Source organism: Saccopteryx leptura, chromosome 13, assembly GCF_036850995.1.
Source record: "Saccopteryx leptura isolate mSacLep1 chromosome 13, mSacLep1_pri_phased_curated, whole genome shotgun sequence".
NCBI lineage: Eukaryota > Metazoa > Chordata > Mammalia > Chiroptera > Emballonuridae > Saccopteryx > Saccopteryx leptura.
The window spans coordinates 23,932,317-23,949,860 of record NC_089515.1 but is presented as its reverse complement, the minus strand read 5'-3'; the positions used below and the strand labels follow the sequence as shown (position 1 = coordinate 23,949,860).

Below are 17,544 nucleotides of genomic sequence, written 5' to 3'. Positions count from 1 at the left end.
TAGAGTGTGCAAGACTCTATAGAGGTACGTGTGTGCAAATGTGTGAGTGTGCTGCCATTCAGAGCCCATGGATTTCTGACACATGAGTCATCGGTTGGGAGTGAGCCTTGGGAAGATATGCCTGTAAATAAGACAGCACCCCTGACCTCATGTCCATTCTGCGGCTGGCTGGGCACATGATCCTAGGCATCTGCGAGGCTGGAGGTGGGGGAGGGGGCTGCCTTGCCCTCTAGACCCCAGAGAGCAGCTGTCACGGATATTTCTAGCTCGCCTGCAGTCCCAGACATTTAAGGATGTGATGCCTGCAAGGCGGTAGGGTGGAGGGGAGGGAGGGAAATAAAAGGCAGTTCGGAGGCTTTACTCCCAGGGATCTCAGTGGAGTTTTGCTGGCCAGCAGGGGATGCATCCACTCCACACATATTTTTGATAGTCTGTCACGTGCCAGGCACTCTCTGAGGGGATGGGGATGTCATGGTGAATGGAGTTGACCCACTCTCTCCCCTCACAGAGTTTATGTTATAGTGGGGGAGGCAGAACACAGACAAGGGGGAAAGGCTACTTCCAAACTAATTCTAGAAAATAAAACAGAATAATGTAATGGTATGAAAATGACTGAGAGTGCTGGGGCTCTTTAGTGGGGGAAGGCCAGGAGGCGACACAAGGACTGTGCCTGAATAATGAGGAGCCATCATATGAAGACTTGAAGGAAGAAACTTCTATAGTGGGATGGATACGATGCTTGTTGCCAGCTCACATCCTCACTGATTCCAGATCAGAGTTGTTGAAGCCAGAGGGCTGGAGGTGACCCTAGAGGAGCACAAAGACAGGTTCTCTCTCTGGGGAGTTAGGGGGAGTTTTGGCTCCTCTACTCCTGATAGACCAGGAGAGGGAATGTTCTATGTGCAAGTAGAAGACTTGACTCCCTTCTCCTTTCCTGCAGGCTTCCTGGTAGCAGTGTTGAGCTACAGGATGGAAGTGTCAAGCGGACAGGCAGTTTGCTGGAACCCCTGTCCTCCAGGAAACCTTCTTTGGCTGCTATAGGCCACAAAGGTCCCTGACTTCGGGCCCTGGCCGGTTGGCTCAGCGGTAGAGCGTCGACCTGGCGTGCGGGGGACCCGGGTTCGATTCCTGGCCAGGGCACATAGGAGAAGCGCCCATTTTGCTTCTCCACCTCCACCCCCTCCTTCCTCTCTGTCTCTCTCTTCCCCTCCCGCAGCCAAGGCTCCATTGGAGCAAAGATGGCCCAGGCGCTGGGGATGGCTTCTTGGCCTCTGTCCCAGGCGCTAGAGTGGCTCTGGTCGCTGCAGAGCGACGCCCCGGAGGGGCAGAGCATCGCCCCCTGGTGGGCAGAGCATCGCCCCTGGTGGGCGTGCCGGGTGGATCCCGGTCGGGCGCATGCGGGAGTCTGTCTGACTGTCTCTCTCCGTTTCCAGCTTCAGAAAAATACAAAAAAAAAAAAAAAAAGGTCCCCGACTTCGGCTGAGAGAACCACTGGTTTTCTGATGATGATTAGTCCCTGACATCTGTTTCTCCAGCTTGGCCTAGGTCTGGTTTGAATTCATCCAAAGGTCCCCAACACTACATGTCCAGTAACATGATAGCCTGGGGTTCTTATTCTGAGCCTTGTCCTTTTGGATCTGAGACTAGAGGGGTTCCTTACCTCACTTCATTTATTCAATCATCCATTCATTCATTTAAAAAAAGTTTTTTTGAGCTTTTGCTATGTGCCAGGCCCTGTACCTGGTGCTAGAGAAATTGTACCTCAGAGCCACCTCAGCCCACTCCTGGTACCCAGAAAGCTCAATGTTCTTGCTGTACCAGTTTCTTGTTTTCAAGACCATGGTCCACTATCCGTTAGAGGAATAAACCCAACCCCTGGAGCCAAACTCTGTCGTATATCTTACACACACACCACCCCCCACCTCCCCGGCGCCGCGCCGAGCTTCTGGCAGCCGAGAACGCGGCGCGCCTCGGAACCACATCTGCTTGAGCGGGCGCGCGCGTGTCACTAAGACGCTCATTCACTAGCGCAGCTGTCACCATAACAACTACAGCGAGGGAATCCTGGCAACCGCTGGGGGCGAGGGGCGGGGGCGGCGCGGGCTGGAGCGCGGCGGCCGAAGACCTACCGCAGGAGCGCCCAGCACGCTCCGTGCTCCACGGAGCCCCGCTCTATGAAGACCCGCCGGCGGGGCGCCACGCACGTCACTGCAGCGGCCGTCCCCGCGGGCGGGGACCAAGCCTGCCGCCAAGCCGCCGAGCCGCCGGGCAGGCCGAGCCTCTGAGCGCTCGCTCCGGTAGCCCTAACTCTATGGCCCCGGGGGAGCGCGCCGGAGCCACCGCGCCGCCTACCACCAGCCGGAACCCGAACACCAGCCAGAGGAAGGGGGGAGTCCTGGGCGCCGCCGGCCCCGACCCACGGGCCAGCCCGCGGCCCCCGCCCCCGGCAATGGCAGGCAGGTAGCGGGCTCTCGCGAGGACCCCCGCGGCGGGCAGGACCCGCTGAGGACCGCGGAACCCAGAGAGAGGGAGGAGAGGAGCAGCCCGCCCGCCCCCGGCTGCAGCCTCACCAGGGCCCTCCCCCGGCGGCGCGCGCCCGGGCGCGCGCGCGCCCACTTGCACTGTACCTCGGCTACTGCCCATCCTCGCCTGGCCCCCGCGAGTGCCGAACCCCCTGGGGCTGGATGCCATGGGTAACAACTTCTCCAGTATCCCCTCTCTGCCCCGAGGAAACCCGAGCCGGCCGCCGCGGGGCCACCCCCAAAACCTCAAAGGTAAGGCTCCGCCGGGGGTGGGCGCAGCTGAAGGACTGGGGCGCAGGTGGAGGGGCAGGGAGAGGTGGAGAGGTGTGGTTGGGGAGGACGGGCAGGTGCCACCTGTTGTGCGTATTTGGAGACAGATGATGTACCTCTGTATGGCCATGGAGGTTGGCTAGGCGTGGGGGGCGGCCTGTGGTGATGGTGGAGACCGGGAGGATGGCGTTCCACGGGGTCTGCGCAGTTCTCCCTGCCAGCACTGGAAACGTCACTAGAGTCCCCTCAGGTCATGATGCTTGACGAGCATGCAGGCGTGAGGAAGGGCATTTGTTGGATGGATAGGGCAATGTGGCAGGATGCTCAGGCGGGCCAGCTGTGCTTCTCAAGAGAGGCATCATAGTCTCTGTTTTCATCTGCCGACGGCTGGAGAGGTCACACTGGAAGCACTAGTTGCATTTCCAATTGGAGGGTTTTTAAAGATCTAGGACTGATTTATAGCAACCTGGAAGAAGGGGTCAGAGCTGATGGCCTCTGGGGTCCTCTGCAGCTGCTGACATTTTGCATCCACTGAATCAGCTTGTTTTCTGGTTCCCTCAAAAGCCAGATGTTCAGGTGGAACCCTAGAAAAGAGGCTGGCAAGCTTGAAACAGAGGACCGTTTAACAGGAAAGTCTTTGCCTCTGAGTGTCCGACCCACCCAGCACCCTCAGGGAAACCCTTGGCCCAGTTCTCGGTCCTGCAGCTTCCAGTGCTGTCTCTGTCCCTTAGGTCCTCCCAGGCCCTTAGATCCCACCGATTCCTTTCAGGAAGCTGCTTTCCCACCACCCTCAGCACTACCCAGCACTTATTCTAGGCATTCAGATGACTAAGAATCAAGAAGAGAAACCCGAGGGCTTTCACAAAAATAACCCACTACTTCAGCCTCCCCCCCACCAAACCCAGGTTATGAGAAGGATAATAGTAATGCCCTTTGATTAAAAAAAAACACACACACACACACAAAAAAAACTATGAAAAACAAAAAACAACCACATTGACTTTTGCAGAGAACTTTCATGTGAGCAAGGAAATGGCTTTAGGGAGTCAGCAGCACTGATCAGACCCATTTTACAGCTAAGGAGAACCAATGCTTAGTTCAGGTTCCCAAAGGCAGGGAGAGGCAGAGAAGGCTGCAGACCTGTATCTTCTGACTTGGAATTCTGTCCTCTCTTTTGCTGGACAGTTAACCTTCAAGACTGGGGGAGAGGAGGAGAGGCGGGACCACCGTCCTACATTCTAACTCCAACCCTTTCAGAACTTCAGCTTTCACTCGGCTCAGGAAAATCAATGGGTTTGTTTTATCTTTCTGGAAATTCATATGGTGGTACATGTCAAGACCTTTCAAAATATTATATTCATTGGCCTTGCGATTCCATCTAGAAGAATTGATCCTAAGAACATGGAGGTGCAAGCAGATACTTATGCACTGGGCTAAGATGTTCATGACAGTGTTATTTATACTAGGAAAACAAACTAGTAGCCCTGTGATCATGGTATATCCTCTTGGTGGAGTATTATGCAATTGTTAAAGTTGTATTTTTGAAGAATATTTGATAACTTGGGAAAATTCGCACAGCAACATGTTGAACAAGTAGGATACAAAGTTGTATAGACTGTAAGATCCCAATTTTGTTATAAAACAAACAAATAAACAAATACAATACAAATGCCAAAAACATCAACTATGGAGAAAGTTAACAATGGTTTCCTCTAGGTAATGGGATCACATAACATTTTCTTTTTTATAGTTTGTTCATTTCTGAAATAAGCAAGGCTTTTGTAGAATCAGAAATAAGCTGTAAGCACTAGCATGTATAAAGATTGTTTCTGAGCATTGGAAACAGATTCCTGATGATGGAAGAAGCTATGGATATCATCCAGTTTAGTGACAAGTGAGAAGAATGAGGGAAAAGGATAGTGATTGGCCCAGTTACTCAATGGGTCAGTCAAGAGAAGGTAGCAAAGCTAGGCTAAGTCCTCCAAGGGCAGGTGTTAGCTGGGGGCCAATGAGCTGACTTGGTGCTTTAATGCTTGCAGAATGCCCCCAAAGGTCCTGCTCTATCCTTGACCATAAAGAAGCCCAGACAAGTCCTTGATAATTGCACCTCTTTTTACCTAAACTTTGGGATTGTGGAGATGTGAGGTCTGTGTGGCTGGGGTCTTTGGCAAGGGAGGGAGTGGACGGGAGAGAGTCTGAGGCCTCTCACCTCCCAGATCCCATCCTAGCTTACTCCTCTTCCTGACTATCCACTTATCTGGATTGGGAAACCCCCCTTCTGCTGCCTCCCTGGTTTGCAGGGATCAGTTTTTCGTCCATGGGAGTAAATGGTGGAGAATTTCTCTCCCAGCAGTCTCCCTCTCTCCGTTCACCTCCCTTCAGGCTTGATTTACCAGAATGTAGCTCTCACACACCTACTGGAGGTGGCCGTGAGAATTTTGATTCTGCTTCTTCTAAGCCTGAGATGAAGGATTAGAGCATGCCCTCCATCCTTCATCCAGATCTACTGATCCTCCTTCTCAGCCTGACTCCTCCCCACCCTAATAACAGCCATCAGCTTCGTGCTGTGATTGATTGTTTAAGTGTTCACTCCTAATGCCCTTCTAATTTTATCAGCATTGACCTGGTGTCTTCTGTGTTATTTCAATGGTTATCCAGAATTCCATTCCACTCTTATTGGTGTTGACCTTAATACTGGTTGGATTCTAAGACTGTCCACCCAGAGTTCTGCTGGGATTCTTTTTGTACTCACCCAGAATTTAGCCCTCATTCTTAGCAATACCTGTCCAGAAATTTGCTTGGGGCAGGGAACTCTTGATTTTTTTCGGTCCTATAATTGCAATCTCTATTGATTTCTCGCCATTTTGATGAAAACATCTGGAAGGGGCCCGATGTAATAGGGACCCTGGGACCCAGTGGAGACCTGAGAGTGGTCTGGCTGTCAGGCTGACATGAAACAAGGTGCGTCCATTACCTGTTGGTTCATAGATGTTGGTCTTCCTCCTGGAGACAACACTGGCCTCACTGCACTGCTAGTGAGTCCCACTGGGGACTGAATGGTGTTGGTCCAGGGGTGTCCAGGGGAGAGAGGTCCAAGGCATAGCTCTGGGCTGAGGACCAACAGATAGTTACAAGGAGCTGCTCTTTTTCTGGCTCCGAGGTGAGGACTCCTGACATCTCTGTGCATTCATAGGCTGGAGATCTGTGTGGAAGGCAAGGCTGAGGGAGGGAATGCAATCAGGTGCTGGGTTGGACTGTTGAAATCCCGGATTTGTGTGGGCAGAGGTCAGACACAGGGGATCAAGGAAGAATTTGAGCTGGAGATGGAGGGAACTGCAGAAATTGTGTAGATGGCAAGGGGTGTATCAGGACTCCAAAGGTGTAGGAAGAGGGACATAGAGCAAAGGTGGGAATGAGTAAGTGCATGTACGTATTCTCAGTGACGGGTGTAGGGTGACCGGGCAGGGGGTTCATGCTTCCTGGAGACAAATATAGAGGATAAAGCTCTTTCTTCTTCCCCAGCTCTTTCTGAGTGCCTGCCCGCTCAGTGTTAGGGGAATGGTAACTAGAAAACCTTTGGGAAAGGCTCCTCGGCCCCAGTGGTCATCCATACATGGGGACTGGCTGAGCCACCTCCCATCTGTGTATGTGTGTGTGTGGGGGGTAAAATTCACTGAACATAAAATGCACCATTTTAACATTTTGAAATGTACAATTCAGTTGCATTTGGTACATTGACAGTGTTGAGCCACCACACCTCTGTCCGGTTCCAGACATCTTTATCACCCCGAGGGAAAGCCTGTATCCATTAAGCAGTCACTCCCCGTTAACCCTTCCCCTGTATCCCTGGCAACCCCTTTCTGTCTCTCTGCATTTGCCAGTTCTGGACATTTCATGTAAGTGCAACCATATTGTATTTGACCTTTTGTGTCTGGCTTCTCTCACTTAGCATAATGTTTTCAAGGTTTATCTATGTTTTAACATGTGTCTTTCCTTTCTGTGGCTGAGTGATGTTCTATTGTACATAGGCCACATTTTGTTTATCAACTTACTTGTCAGTTGATAGGTATTGGAATAGTTTCCACCTTTTAGTTATGGTGAATTTTGCTGCTGTGGAGATGTATGTATATGTTTTAGTTGGAACACCTGTTTTCAGTTCTTTATGGTATTTACCTAGGAGTGAACTGTCTATCTCTTCAAAGCTGATGTTTCTTGAATTGGACATTTCACAAAGCTACTGGTTGTAATAGCTGGAGGGAGATTGTCCCCCTGTAGCTTTGGCTGGGTGTGACACCAGTAAGACACCTGTTGTTTCCAGAGTCTCTTTTCCATGCTGGCTGAAGCTTGGGGACAGGCAGAGGGAGGGGCCTCTAAGGTCTGTTGGCTGAGGAGCCTTGACTCTTGGAGGAGGGCCAGAGTGAGCCACATGAACTTTTCTGCAGCCCCTGAACCTCCTCGCTGCTCTGAGGATGGGGGTTGGGGCGCATTCTCTCAGGGCAAGGTCCTGCCCGTTTTCCCAGCCTTCCCGTTCTTCCTGCTCCTTCCCTGATCTGTGTCCTCATGCCAGATAATTGCAATCTGCCTTCAGTTCCTCCTTTGATGCTGCCAGAGTGATCTGCCTAAACAGTCCTTTCATCACGCCTCTCCCCTAGCCTCAGCCTTCAAGGTTATGACTGAGATTGCTATAATCAGATATTCAAGGCCTCTGCTCTTTGGCCGACCCACAGATGTTTCCATAGCCCTTGTCTCGGCTCCTTCCTTGGTTGTCACGATGCTTACAGGTAGGTGAGCTTGTCCAGCTTTCCACCATCAGGGGTGCAGCAGACAGACCTGGGAGAGGGGCTGGAGATCTCCTCCACCACCCCAGACTTCAGAGAGGCTGGCTGAGACAGCTCCCATGTTGAACCCTCAACATCTATTCCACATGGCTTGGTTTTTAGTTCCATCTGACCTTTGAATCCTGTATTGTTAATCATAACAGTAATATTTATAGCTACCGTGTGTTGGGCAGTTACTGTGTGCCATGTACTTAAATTTAGATTGTTTGCATTAATATCGCTCTGACAACCTATTGGGGGAGGTGTCATTGTAAGCATTTTATAGATGGGAAAGAGAGGCTCAAAGAGGTTAAGTAACTTATCCTGGACCTAGACTACACAGTTAGTAACTGATGGAACTGGGATTGAAACCCAGGTCTCTCTGGGTTGAGGGTTCACTATTGTGACCAATATATATACTAACCTGTCCCCGTAGAATCCAGGCATAGTGAGTTCTGTCTTCCATTGTGGGAAGGAAACAGGGGATCAATCTCCTGGTCTCTGGACAGAACCGCAGAAGAGCGAGAGGGAGTACCATGGAGTTTTTTTTTGTTTTGTTTTGTTTTTGTATTTTTCTGAAGTTAGAAGCGGGGAGGCAGTCAGACAGACTGCCACATGCACCTGACCAGGATCCACCCGGCATGCCCACCAGGGGGCGATGCTCTGCCCATCTGGAGCGTTCCTCTGTTGTGGCCAGAGCCATTCCAGCCCCTGAGGGGGAGGCCATGGAGCCATCCTCAGCACCCGGGCCAACTTTGCTCCAATGGAGCCTTGGCTGCAGGAGGGGAAGAGAGAGATAGAGAGAAAGGAGAGGGGGAAAGGTGGAGAAGCAGACGGGTGCTTCGCCTGTATGCCCTGGCCTGGAATGGAACCCAGGACTTCCACACACTGGGCTGACACTCTACCGCCGAGCCAGCCGGCCAGCGCTGAGTACCATGGAGTTTTTGATGCTCCTTCCCAGCCCCTGCTCCCTACCCCTCCCTGGTTCAAGGGAACATTCTGTTTCTTTGGCCCAGTGCTTCTCAAAGTGAGATTATTTTACTGCCTGTATCAACATCAGCATCAGCTGGAAGCACATCTAAAATGCAGGTCCCCAGACCCCAGGCCAGGCCCACTGTCTCAGAATATTTTGGGGACAGGTCCCCTAAACCTGCTTGTTTAACAAAATCCCTAGGTGACTCTGATATACCCCAAGGTCCGAGAACTATCAGGGCTATGGGGCCTCAGAACAGACCCACTCTGTCACTCTTAGAGCGGGTGAGGTCAGGCATCTCAGAGGCGGGGAGCCTGGAGTTGGATGTGGAAGCTTTGGAATGGAGCTGCAAGGACATCTCACCAAGGGCATGACAGCAAAGGCGCAGAGGCAGGACAGTGCAAGGTGTGTGCGGGAGCAGTTCCTCCCGCCCGGAGTGTGGTCCCCACTGGGGAGACGAACAGGTCAGTCTCTGAAGGCAGGCCGGGGCCTGATCTTGGAGGGCCTCAGATGTCAGGATGAATAGTTTAGACTTCATCGTGTAGGCAGTGGGAGCCACAGACGGCTTTTGAGCAGAAGAGTATAGTGATTTCATTTAAACAGCAGCAGCAGCAGCAGCAGCAGCAGCAGCAGGCAGGCAGGCAGGCTGAGGGGAGGAGGGAATGAAGCATCTTGAGCCCTGGGAGGTTAATGGAAGCTGTAGGGCTTCTGTCTTAGGCCAAGCTAAGAGGACTGGGAGGGCAGCCAAGCTGACACCCTCGCCTAGGGTGCCCATGGACAGATGTAGAAGCATTCTGACCTCTGGCTGTGGTCAGCAGGGCCATTGCTCATCAGAATAAAAAAGCATTTTGGGCCTGACCAGGCGGTGGCTCAGTGGATAGAACGTAGGACTGGGATGCGGAAGACCCAGGTTGAAGACCCCGAGGTTGCCAGCTTGAGCGTGGGCTCATCTGGTTTGAGCAAAAGCTCACCAGCTTGAGCCCAAGGTCACTGGCTCGAGCAAGGGGTTACTCAGTCTACCCCGCGGTCAAGGCACATATGAGAAAGCAATCAATGAACAACTAAGGTGTTGCAATGTGCAACGAAAAACTAATGATTGATGCTTCTCATCTCTCCATTCCTGTCTGTCTGTCCCTGTCTATCCCTCTCTCTGACTCTCTCTCTCTGTCTCTGTAAAAAAAAAAAAAAAAAAAAGCATTTTGGGGGGAGCCCAAATCCTGATCTTCGCATTATGCTAAGTACATTTTGTGTAGGATACTTCATCTAATCTCCAAATGAATGCAAGGTGGGTATAATTATTCCCATTTTATAGGTGAAAAAATTGAGATTAATGGGTGTTAAGAATTTTATCCAGAAACACTGAACTAAGAAATGGCAGAGCTGGGGTTCCTACTGAGGACAACAAAGCCCACAAAGGAGGAAATTGGTCTTGTGGGAAATTTCTGCATATGAGACCTCTCTTTTCCCTGACCTTCTGGGATGATGTGTGCCCACTTCCTAGATGTGCACATTGAGACCCAGGCATTGGTTCTAAATCACAGAACTCAAGATGGAGGTAGAGTTCCTGGCCAGTTGGCTCAGCAGTAGAGCGTCGGCCTGGCGTGCGGGGGACCCGGGTTCGATTCCCAGCCAGGGCACACAGGAGAAGAGCCCATTTGCTTCTCCACCCCCCCCTCCTTCCTCTCTGTCTCTCTCTTCCCCTCCCGCAGCCAAGGCTCCATTGGAGCAAGGATGGCCCGGGCGCTGGGGATGGCTCCTTGGCCTCTGCCCCAGGCGCTAGAGTGGCTCTGGTGCGACAGAGCGACGCCCCGGAGGGGCAGAGCATCACCCCCTGGTGGGCAGAGTGTTGCCCCTGGTGGGCGTGCCGGGTGGATCCTGGTCGGGCGCATGCGGGAGTCTGTCTGACTGTCTCTCCCCGTTTCCAGCTTCAGAAAGAAAAAAGAAAAAAAAAAAAAGATGGAGGTAGAACGAGCCAGAAAGGTAAGAGAGGAGGAGTGGGGAGGAAGGAAGGCAGGAGCTGGTCACTGCCCGGGATGCCTTCACCCAGCTGTGCCAGTTGCCTGGGCCTATGTCCTGTTGGTCTGTGACACTCATTCCTGGTCCTGCACACTCAGGAGCCAGAGGATGAGGGGCTGCTTCTAATTGAAACCGGTTGCTTTGGCAACCCTGGGCAGGATGCAAGTGGTCTCCTTGGTAACACCTGGGAAAGCTGCCTGCAGGGATGGAGAGAAGTGGACTGGTCAGCAGTCAGGCTGGGTGGTGCAGGCAGGCCCAGACCAGGCCACTGAGAACTCAGGCTTGTGAAGAGGGTCAGGCTGTGCGGTAGCCTAGGCTGCCGATTGGCCATTTTCCAGTAAGCCAGAGTCCAGAGGCCCTGGGGGCCTGCCTGGTGAGACCAGAAGCACTAATGAAGTGGGAGGAGATGAGGCTGGGGGTGGTAACAGGATGTGAGGGGGAGACTAGAGCCCCTGGATGGCAGCCCCAGCCCCAGGGTTTATTAAAAGATGCTTATCAGAGGTCATTACCAGGATCCTGCTGCTTAGGGAAATGAGCAGGTGCTGAGGCCTGTGGGCGCTGCCGCTGAGGGAAGAGAAGGGCTGGGACAGCAGGAGCAGGGAATAGATGGAGTCACCGGGAGGCAGGTGGGAGGCCTTGGCTCTCTGCTGTAGCTGCAGTCTGGGGGTAGGCGGAGCTTGCGCTGGGCTCTGGGACTGGGCTCCGGACTGACGTTCTCCCTGAGTGAGGTGGGGGTTCCAGCGATGCCGTGATGGAGGGGCTCATTCTTTGTCTAACAGACGCATGCTAAACAGCGGCACTGGGCCAGATGCTCTCCTAGATGTGAGGATGCAGTGGTACCCGAACAGATGAGGGGTTCGCTACCATAAAGCTTCCCCTCCACTGGGGGAGGCAGATGGGAATGACAATGACATGAACAAAAACGAATCAGGCTGTGGTAATAATTACTAACATGCTCTGTACCAGAGCTTTTGCTAAGCTTTTTACACTTATTATCTCATTTAATCTGTAAAACAACCACGTGATGTATGATTATTAACCCTGTTTGTGCCTAGATAAACTGAGGATCACATGGCTGGTATGAGGTAGAGCTGGGATTCTAGACACTCTGATTTTGGAGCTCTCTCTCTCTCTCTCAAAATAATCTTTTTTTTAAATTTTAGAACCATTTCAGATTTACAGAGTTTTCACAAAATAGCATAGAGAGTTTCCACATACCCCATATCCAGTTTCCCTTATTATTAACATCTGACATCCTCACTATGGAACATTTGTGACAATGAATGAATATCGATACATTGTTGTTAACTAACTCCAACTTCATTTATTGATAGATTTCTTCAGTTTCCCCTAATGTTCTTTTTCTGTACCAAGATCCCACCCAGGATACTGTATTCTATTGTTAGTCACCACAGTATATATTAGGTTGTCATGTTTTTTTGTAGGTTCCTCTTGGTTGTGCCAATTTCTCACACTTTTCTTGGTTTTGATGAGCTTGACAGTTCCAAGGACTACCGATCGGGTATTTTGTAAACTGTCTCTCTGTCCCTCTGTTGGGATTTGTCTGTTGTTTTTCCCGTGATTAGATGTGGTTATAGGTTTCAGAGAAAAAGACCGTAGAGGTGAAGGGCCATTTCCATCTCACTACATTAATGGTGTGTGCTGTCAACATGATGTTGACCTTGATCATGCGGCTGAGGTGGTGCTTGTTAGGTCTCCCCTGTAAAGTTAGTTACACTTTTCTCCCCGTTTCTGCATTGCGCTCTTGGAAAGAGAGTCCATCTGCGCCGCCCACACTTAGGGGTGGAGAGTGACGCTTACCTTGTGGATGGAGTTGCCCACTGCTTTAACTGCCCCACTCGACTATTTCTTTCGTTACTCGCCCAAGCAGGCACATTTGGATAGGGGGTGTGAAAGAGAAGACTAGGGAGCTAATGGGGGAACTTGTCCTGGTCTTGAGGGTCTGGGAAAGTTTCCTTAGGAAAGTGATCTGAAAATGAGTAAGGGTCACCTTCATGTGCCTAGGGGGGGTGCTTCTGGCATGTTGGGCATGGAGCCGTTTATTTAGCATCCCTACCCCTGCCTGTGAAATGCCACTGGCCCCCTTCAGTGTCATTGTGACATTAAAAAAATAGCTCTCCCATGTTCTTAAAAGCACCGCAGAGGGAGCAGTTACCACCTCTGAGAGCACTGCGCTGGGCGTGGAGGGCATTGGTGGAGGTTGTTCCTGGCAGGGGCCTAGCACAGCCCCTGCGCCTCGGGACAAAGCTGAGGGCTGGCTCAGCACTGAGGGGCTGAGTCCAGGCCATTGTCACCCAGCCCTTCAAGCCAAGGACCTTTCAGCAGAAAATCATTAAGCGGCTGCTCCCTTGCCTCTCTGTCCATGGAGGAAGTTGCTGGTCACAAAGGCTCTGTGTGGGGCTGGGGCGGGAGGAGGAGAGTGGAGCCTTTGTGGGATGAAGGGAGAGGAAAGGGAAATATGTCTGCTGGCTTTCCCTGGATGACCTCTTTGCTTCTGTTGCCCCCAGAATGCCATCCTGGCTGCTTCAAGGTTGAGATGGGGACAGAAAAGGAAGAGCATTGCCCAGGGAAGGTGCTGTCATATGATTCGGGTGGTGGCAGTTCCACATGCTGCTGGCTTTCACCTTCCTCTTGTCCCCTTGGCTGCCCCAGCCTCTGCCTGGCACCTGCCGGAGGGCTGGTCGTCTCCAGGGATGGGCCAGTCCAGAGTGTGTGTGTCCAGGTGGGGCTGGGCTGTCCAGGTGCCCCTGAGAGTGGGGTGACAAGGCACTCTGCCCTGCTCAGAGTAGAATGAAACTGCTAAGGTGTTCCTAGCAGATTCATTTTATGTGTCATGTGTCAGTGCCCACTGTTGGGCAGATAAAGAATTTTATGCTCATTTTGTTAAAGATGGCGCTGCCCACGTGGAGGCTGTTGCCCAGGTGATATTAATGTTTGTCTCTGTGGGCTGTGGGCAGGCAGAATCCTTGTAGCCTGGGGCTTGGTTTTGGGATTAAGCCTTTCCCACCCTTTTTGATGTGGGGTGGTACAATCCTATCATGCCTCAGAAAGTGACTTTGTATTAGAGACTTCCCTATTTTGTATATTGGATTAAAGGTTATGAATCTACACTATAAAGGGGCAGAAAGGGAGCGTGTTCTCTTGGTTCCTGAGATTATCATTAGAGCAGAGAGCAGAGAAAGGCCACATGGAGGAGGCCAGGAGAAGCAGCCAAGATGGCGGAGTGTTGAGTGAGAAGCCAGTTTGTGCAGTTTATGCAGGGAGAAGGAAGGAGATGGGGAACAGAGGTGAGTAAGGCTGGTGAGCTAGAAACCTTTGATTCTAGGAAACTCGGATAAGTCAGTGGCTTTGTGAGCACTGAATGTGAGTGGGTTTTGGAGCCCAGTGTGTGTTTTTACTTGCCCGCCGGGTGCAAGCTAGGATTAAAGATGTTGGCCCACCAGTTTTTGGCTCCGTTGTTTCTTTACCGACTGTCCGAATCCAATGCGAACCTGCATGTGAATGGCCACGATGGTGGCTACTGGCTTTACACCCACTCTGTGCTGGGTGTGGTGCTGGGTATGGAGAACTGAGAGGTGAGTACCGGGCATCATTCTGCCCTTAAAGTGCTCAGAGCTCAGCCTCATCCACTTCCGACCTCAGCCTGTATTGGCAGCAGTGTCCTTCTCTGCCTCTGAGTCTGCTTTCTTTCCCCTTTCCTCCGCTGACCTTCCTAGAAATTGCTTTGAACACATTCTTCCTGAGGGGAGAGGACTGGCAGGTGGTCAGGTGCGTGCATGGGGCTGGTGGAATGGCCCCAGATATGTCATAGAGATTGTTTTGTCTTCCCTTCTTTCTCAGCCCAGGTCTGGGGTTTTTAGCCCCAAAGAGGGTATGTGACTTACCCAAGATCTTACAGCTGGATTGGACCAGGAGGTAGGAAGGTCTCAAGGCTCAGACCTTGCAAGATGATGCTCTCAGGAGCTGGCAAAAGTTAATTCTGGGACACTCCTAGGACGAATGCTGGCCTCCACTGTGATGTGTGCTGTCCCGAGGGGCCCTATTGAGGAGCTTTAAACAGAAGAGTGACAAGATTACTTACATGTCTTAGAACGCTCTGGGGCAAGAGAAGGGCGGGGAGAGACCAGGCAGGAGGCTGTGGCAGTCCTAGAGAGGAGAGATGTGTGCCTTCTACCAGTGCGGAGCGGAGCGGCGAGCGGGGAGGCATGTAGATTGGTTTGGGAGAGCCTTGAGAAGATGCTGACTCTGGGGCAGGTCAGTGAGGCACCCAGGCGGCTTAGCATGGAAAAGCTTGGATACACGGGGAGGGTCAGCCTCGTGGCCGGTCAGTGGTGTGTGTGTTCCCATGAGAGCTGTGTCCCGCCCAAGGCCTTGAGGTCTTAGAGCCAGGAAGAAAGACAGGTGAGCAGGTCAGGGCTGGCCCAGAGCTCCTCGCTCCATTTCTACCCCTTGGGACACAATCAATAATTCATATCCCCTCTGCTTTTCACCGGTGGCTCCTGTGTGAGCAGGGGCAGGGCCTTGGCACCTGCGGTTTGATGTGCATCTGACATCTGCTGGTCCCCAAGCCAGGGGCCTTCAGTCCCGCCCTACCCAGGCTTTCTCAGGTGGCTTCTGGCTCCCTGTGGGGGCCAGGTCCCCACATACACACATGAACCGTAAAAGGTGGCCATAAATTAGCGAGTCTGGCTAAGGCTGCTCTGGTTTTCCCAGAGTTGAGATCAAAGCCCCAGACCCTCACCTTGGGGCTCAGTACTTGTTAAATCATTAAACTGTCAAGGGAGAGAGAGGCAGGAGGGACTGGGTGGGTAGCCATTTAGTAAAACAGAATGTGGAAAATTGGGCTGAGAAATGAGGCAGCAGGTGGGAAAGGGGAAGAGGGGAGAGATAAAAAGCTGTTTGTCCCCTGGGCTTTGACAAAGTTGTAATATATTTAAAGTGTACAATGTGATGGGTTGATAGATGTATACATTGTGAAATGATTCCCACAATCAAACTAACACGTTCGTCAGCTCACACAGTTACTTTTTATTAGCAGATTTCAGGTATACTGTAATCACCATGCTGTACGTGAGATCTTCAGAATTCATTCATCTTATAACTGAGAGTCTGTACACTTTGATCAGCCTCTGCCCATTTCTTTTACCCTGCAGCTCTTGGCACCGCGATTCTACTCTCTTTCTGAGTTCAACCATTCTTTCCCTCCCTCCCTCCCTCCCTCCTTCCCTCCCTCCCTCCCTCCCTCCCTCCCTCCCTCCCTCCCTCCTTTCTCTTTCTTTCTCTCTCTCTTTCTTTCTCTCTCTTTCTTTCTCTCTCTCTCTCTCTTTCTTTCTTTCTTTCTTTTTCTTTCTTTCTCTCTCTCTCTTTCTCTCCTTCCTTCCTTCCTTCCTTCCTTCCTTCCTTCCTTCCTTCCTTCCTTCCTTCCTTCCTTCCTTCTTTTTTTAGATTTCATATATAAGTGATACTAGATAGCAGTAGTTTTCAACTTTTTTACACTTGGCGACCTAGCCAGCCAGAAATAGAAACACACAACGAATAAGGTTTTATCTTACCGCATATAACAGTGCAACATGGTACATGGTGGTGTTTGATTTCCGAACTCCACATGTATGAGGCGTTGATACTACATAAGTTTGTCCGAATGCTTTTTGTCTATTGCACATGATTTGTAAATGCTCTGCATGGTGCAAAAGCTTGTTTGAATGAGTATACAGGTTCCAAAGATATCTAGGACAACCTCAATAGTATTTTCATCAATGATACAGGCTGATATGTGGCAATCACCCTGAGCATAAATGAATTTGACTAAGATCATTGGGTCTATAATCATCATACAACATCAGGGTGGTTAACTCTTTCGCGGACTGGCATGAAATTTCTGGTCGACTGGTGGTTGAAAAACATTGCTGTACAGTGTTTATCTTTCTTTGTCTTTTCTGTTTCTTACTTCACTTAGCATAGTACCCTTTAGATTTACCCATGTTATTGCAAATGACAAGCTTTCCTTTTTATGGCTGAATAATATTCCATTGTAGATATGTCACATGTTCTTTATTCATCTGTAAACAAACAATCTGTTTCCACATCTTGGCTCTTGTGACTAATGTTACAGTAGACATAGATATGCAGATAAGTTTTCAAGGTAATAATTTCATTTCCTTCAGATATCTATCCAGAAGTGGGATTGCTAGATAATGTGTTAGTTACATTTTTAATTTTTTGAAGAACCTTCATACTGTTTTCTAAAATGCTTGTACCAATTTACATCCTCCCCAACAGTGTATAAGGGTTCCCTTTTCTGCATATCCTCATCAGTATTTATCTCTTATCTTTTTGATAATAGACATCCTAAAAGCTATGAGATGATATCTCATAATGGCTTAGATTGCATTTCCCTGATGATTGGTGACAGTAAGCACCTTTTCATGTACCTGTTGGCCATTTGTACCACTCATTTGGAAAAATGTTCAAGTCCTTTGCCCATTTTTAATTGTTATTTTTTTTGCTGTTGAATTGTGAGAGTTCCTTATATATTCTGCATAGTATCCCCTTATTAGATGTACAGTTTGCAAATATTTTCTCCCATTCTAGAGATTGCCTTTTTTTTGGTGACAGAGACAGAAAGAGTCAGAGAGAGGGACAGAGACAGGTAGCAGGAAGGGAGAGAGATGAGAAGCATCAATTCTTTCTTGCGGCAACTTAGTTGTTCATTGATTGCTTTCTCATATGTGCCTTGACCGGGGGGCTACAGCAGACCAAGTGACCCCTTGCTCGAGCCAGTGACCTTGGGCTCAAGCTGGTGAGCTTTGCTCAAATCAGATGAGCCCGCGCTCAAGCTGGCAACCTTGGGGTCTCAAACCTGGGTCTTCTGCATCCCAGTCTGATGCTCTATCCACTGCGCCACCACCTGGTCAGGCCTTTTTGG

At 50.6% G+C, this 17,544-nt stretch overlaps 1 protein-coding gene across 1 annotated transcript in view; it reads left to right on the top strand.

Annotated features, from left to right (window-relative positions):
• Positions 1–2,106: 2,106 nt before the first annotated feature.
• NEURL1 (neuralized E3 ubiquitin protein ligase 1) overlaps positions 2,107–17,544 on the top strand; it is an 82,282-nt gene continuing 66,844 nt past the window's right edge. Inside the window, exon 1 of the mRNA XM_066354869.1 lies at positions 2,107–2,774. Within this exon, the coding sequence (XP_066210966.1) occupies positions 2,690–2,774 (85 nt within the window). The 5' untranslated portion in view covers positions 2,107–2,689. The remainder of the gene's footprint in view (positions 2,775–17,544) is intronic.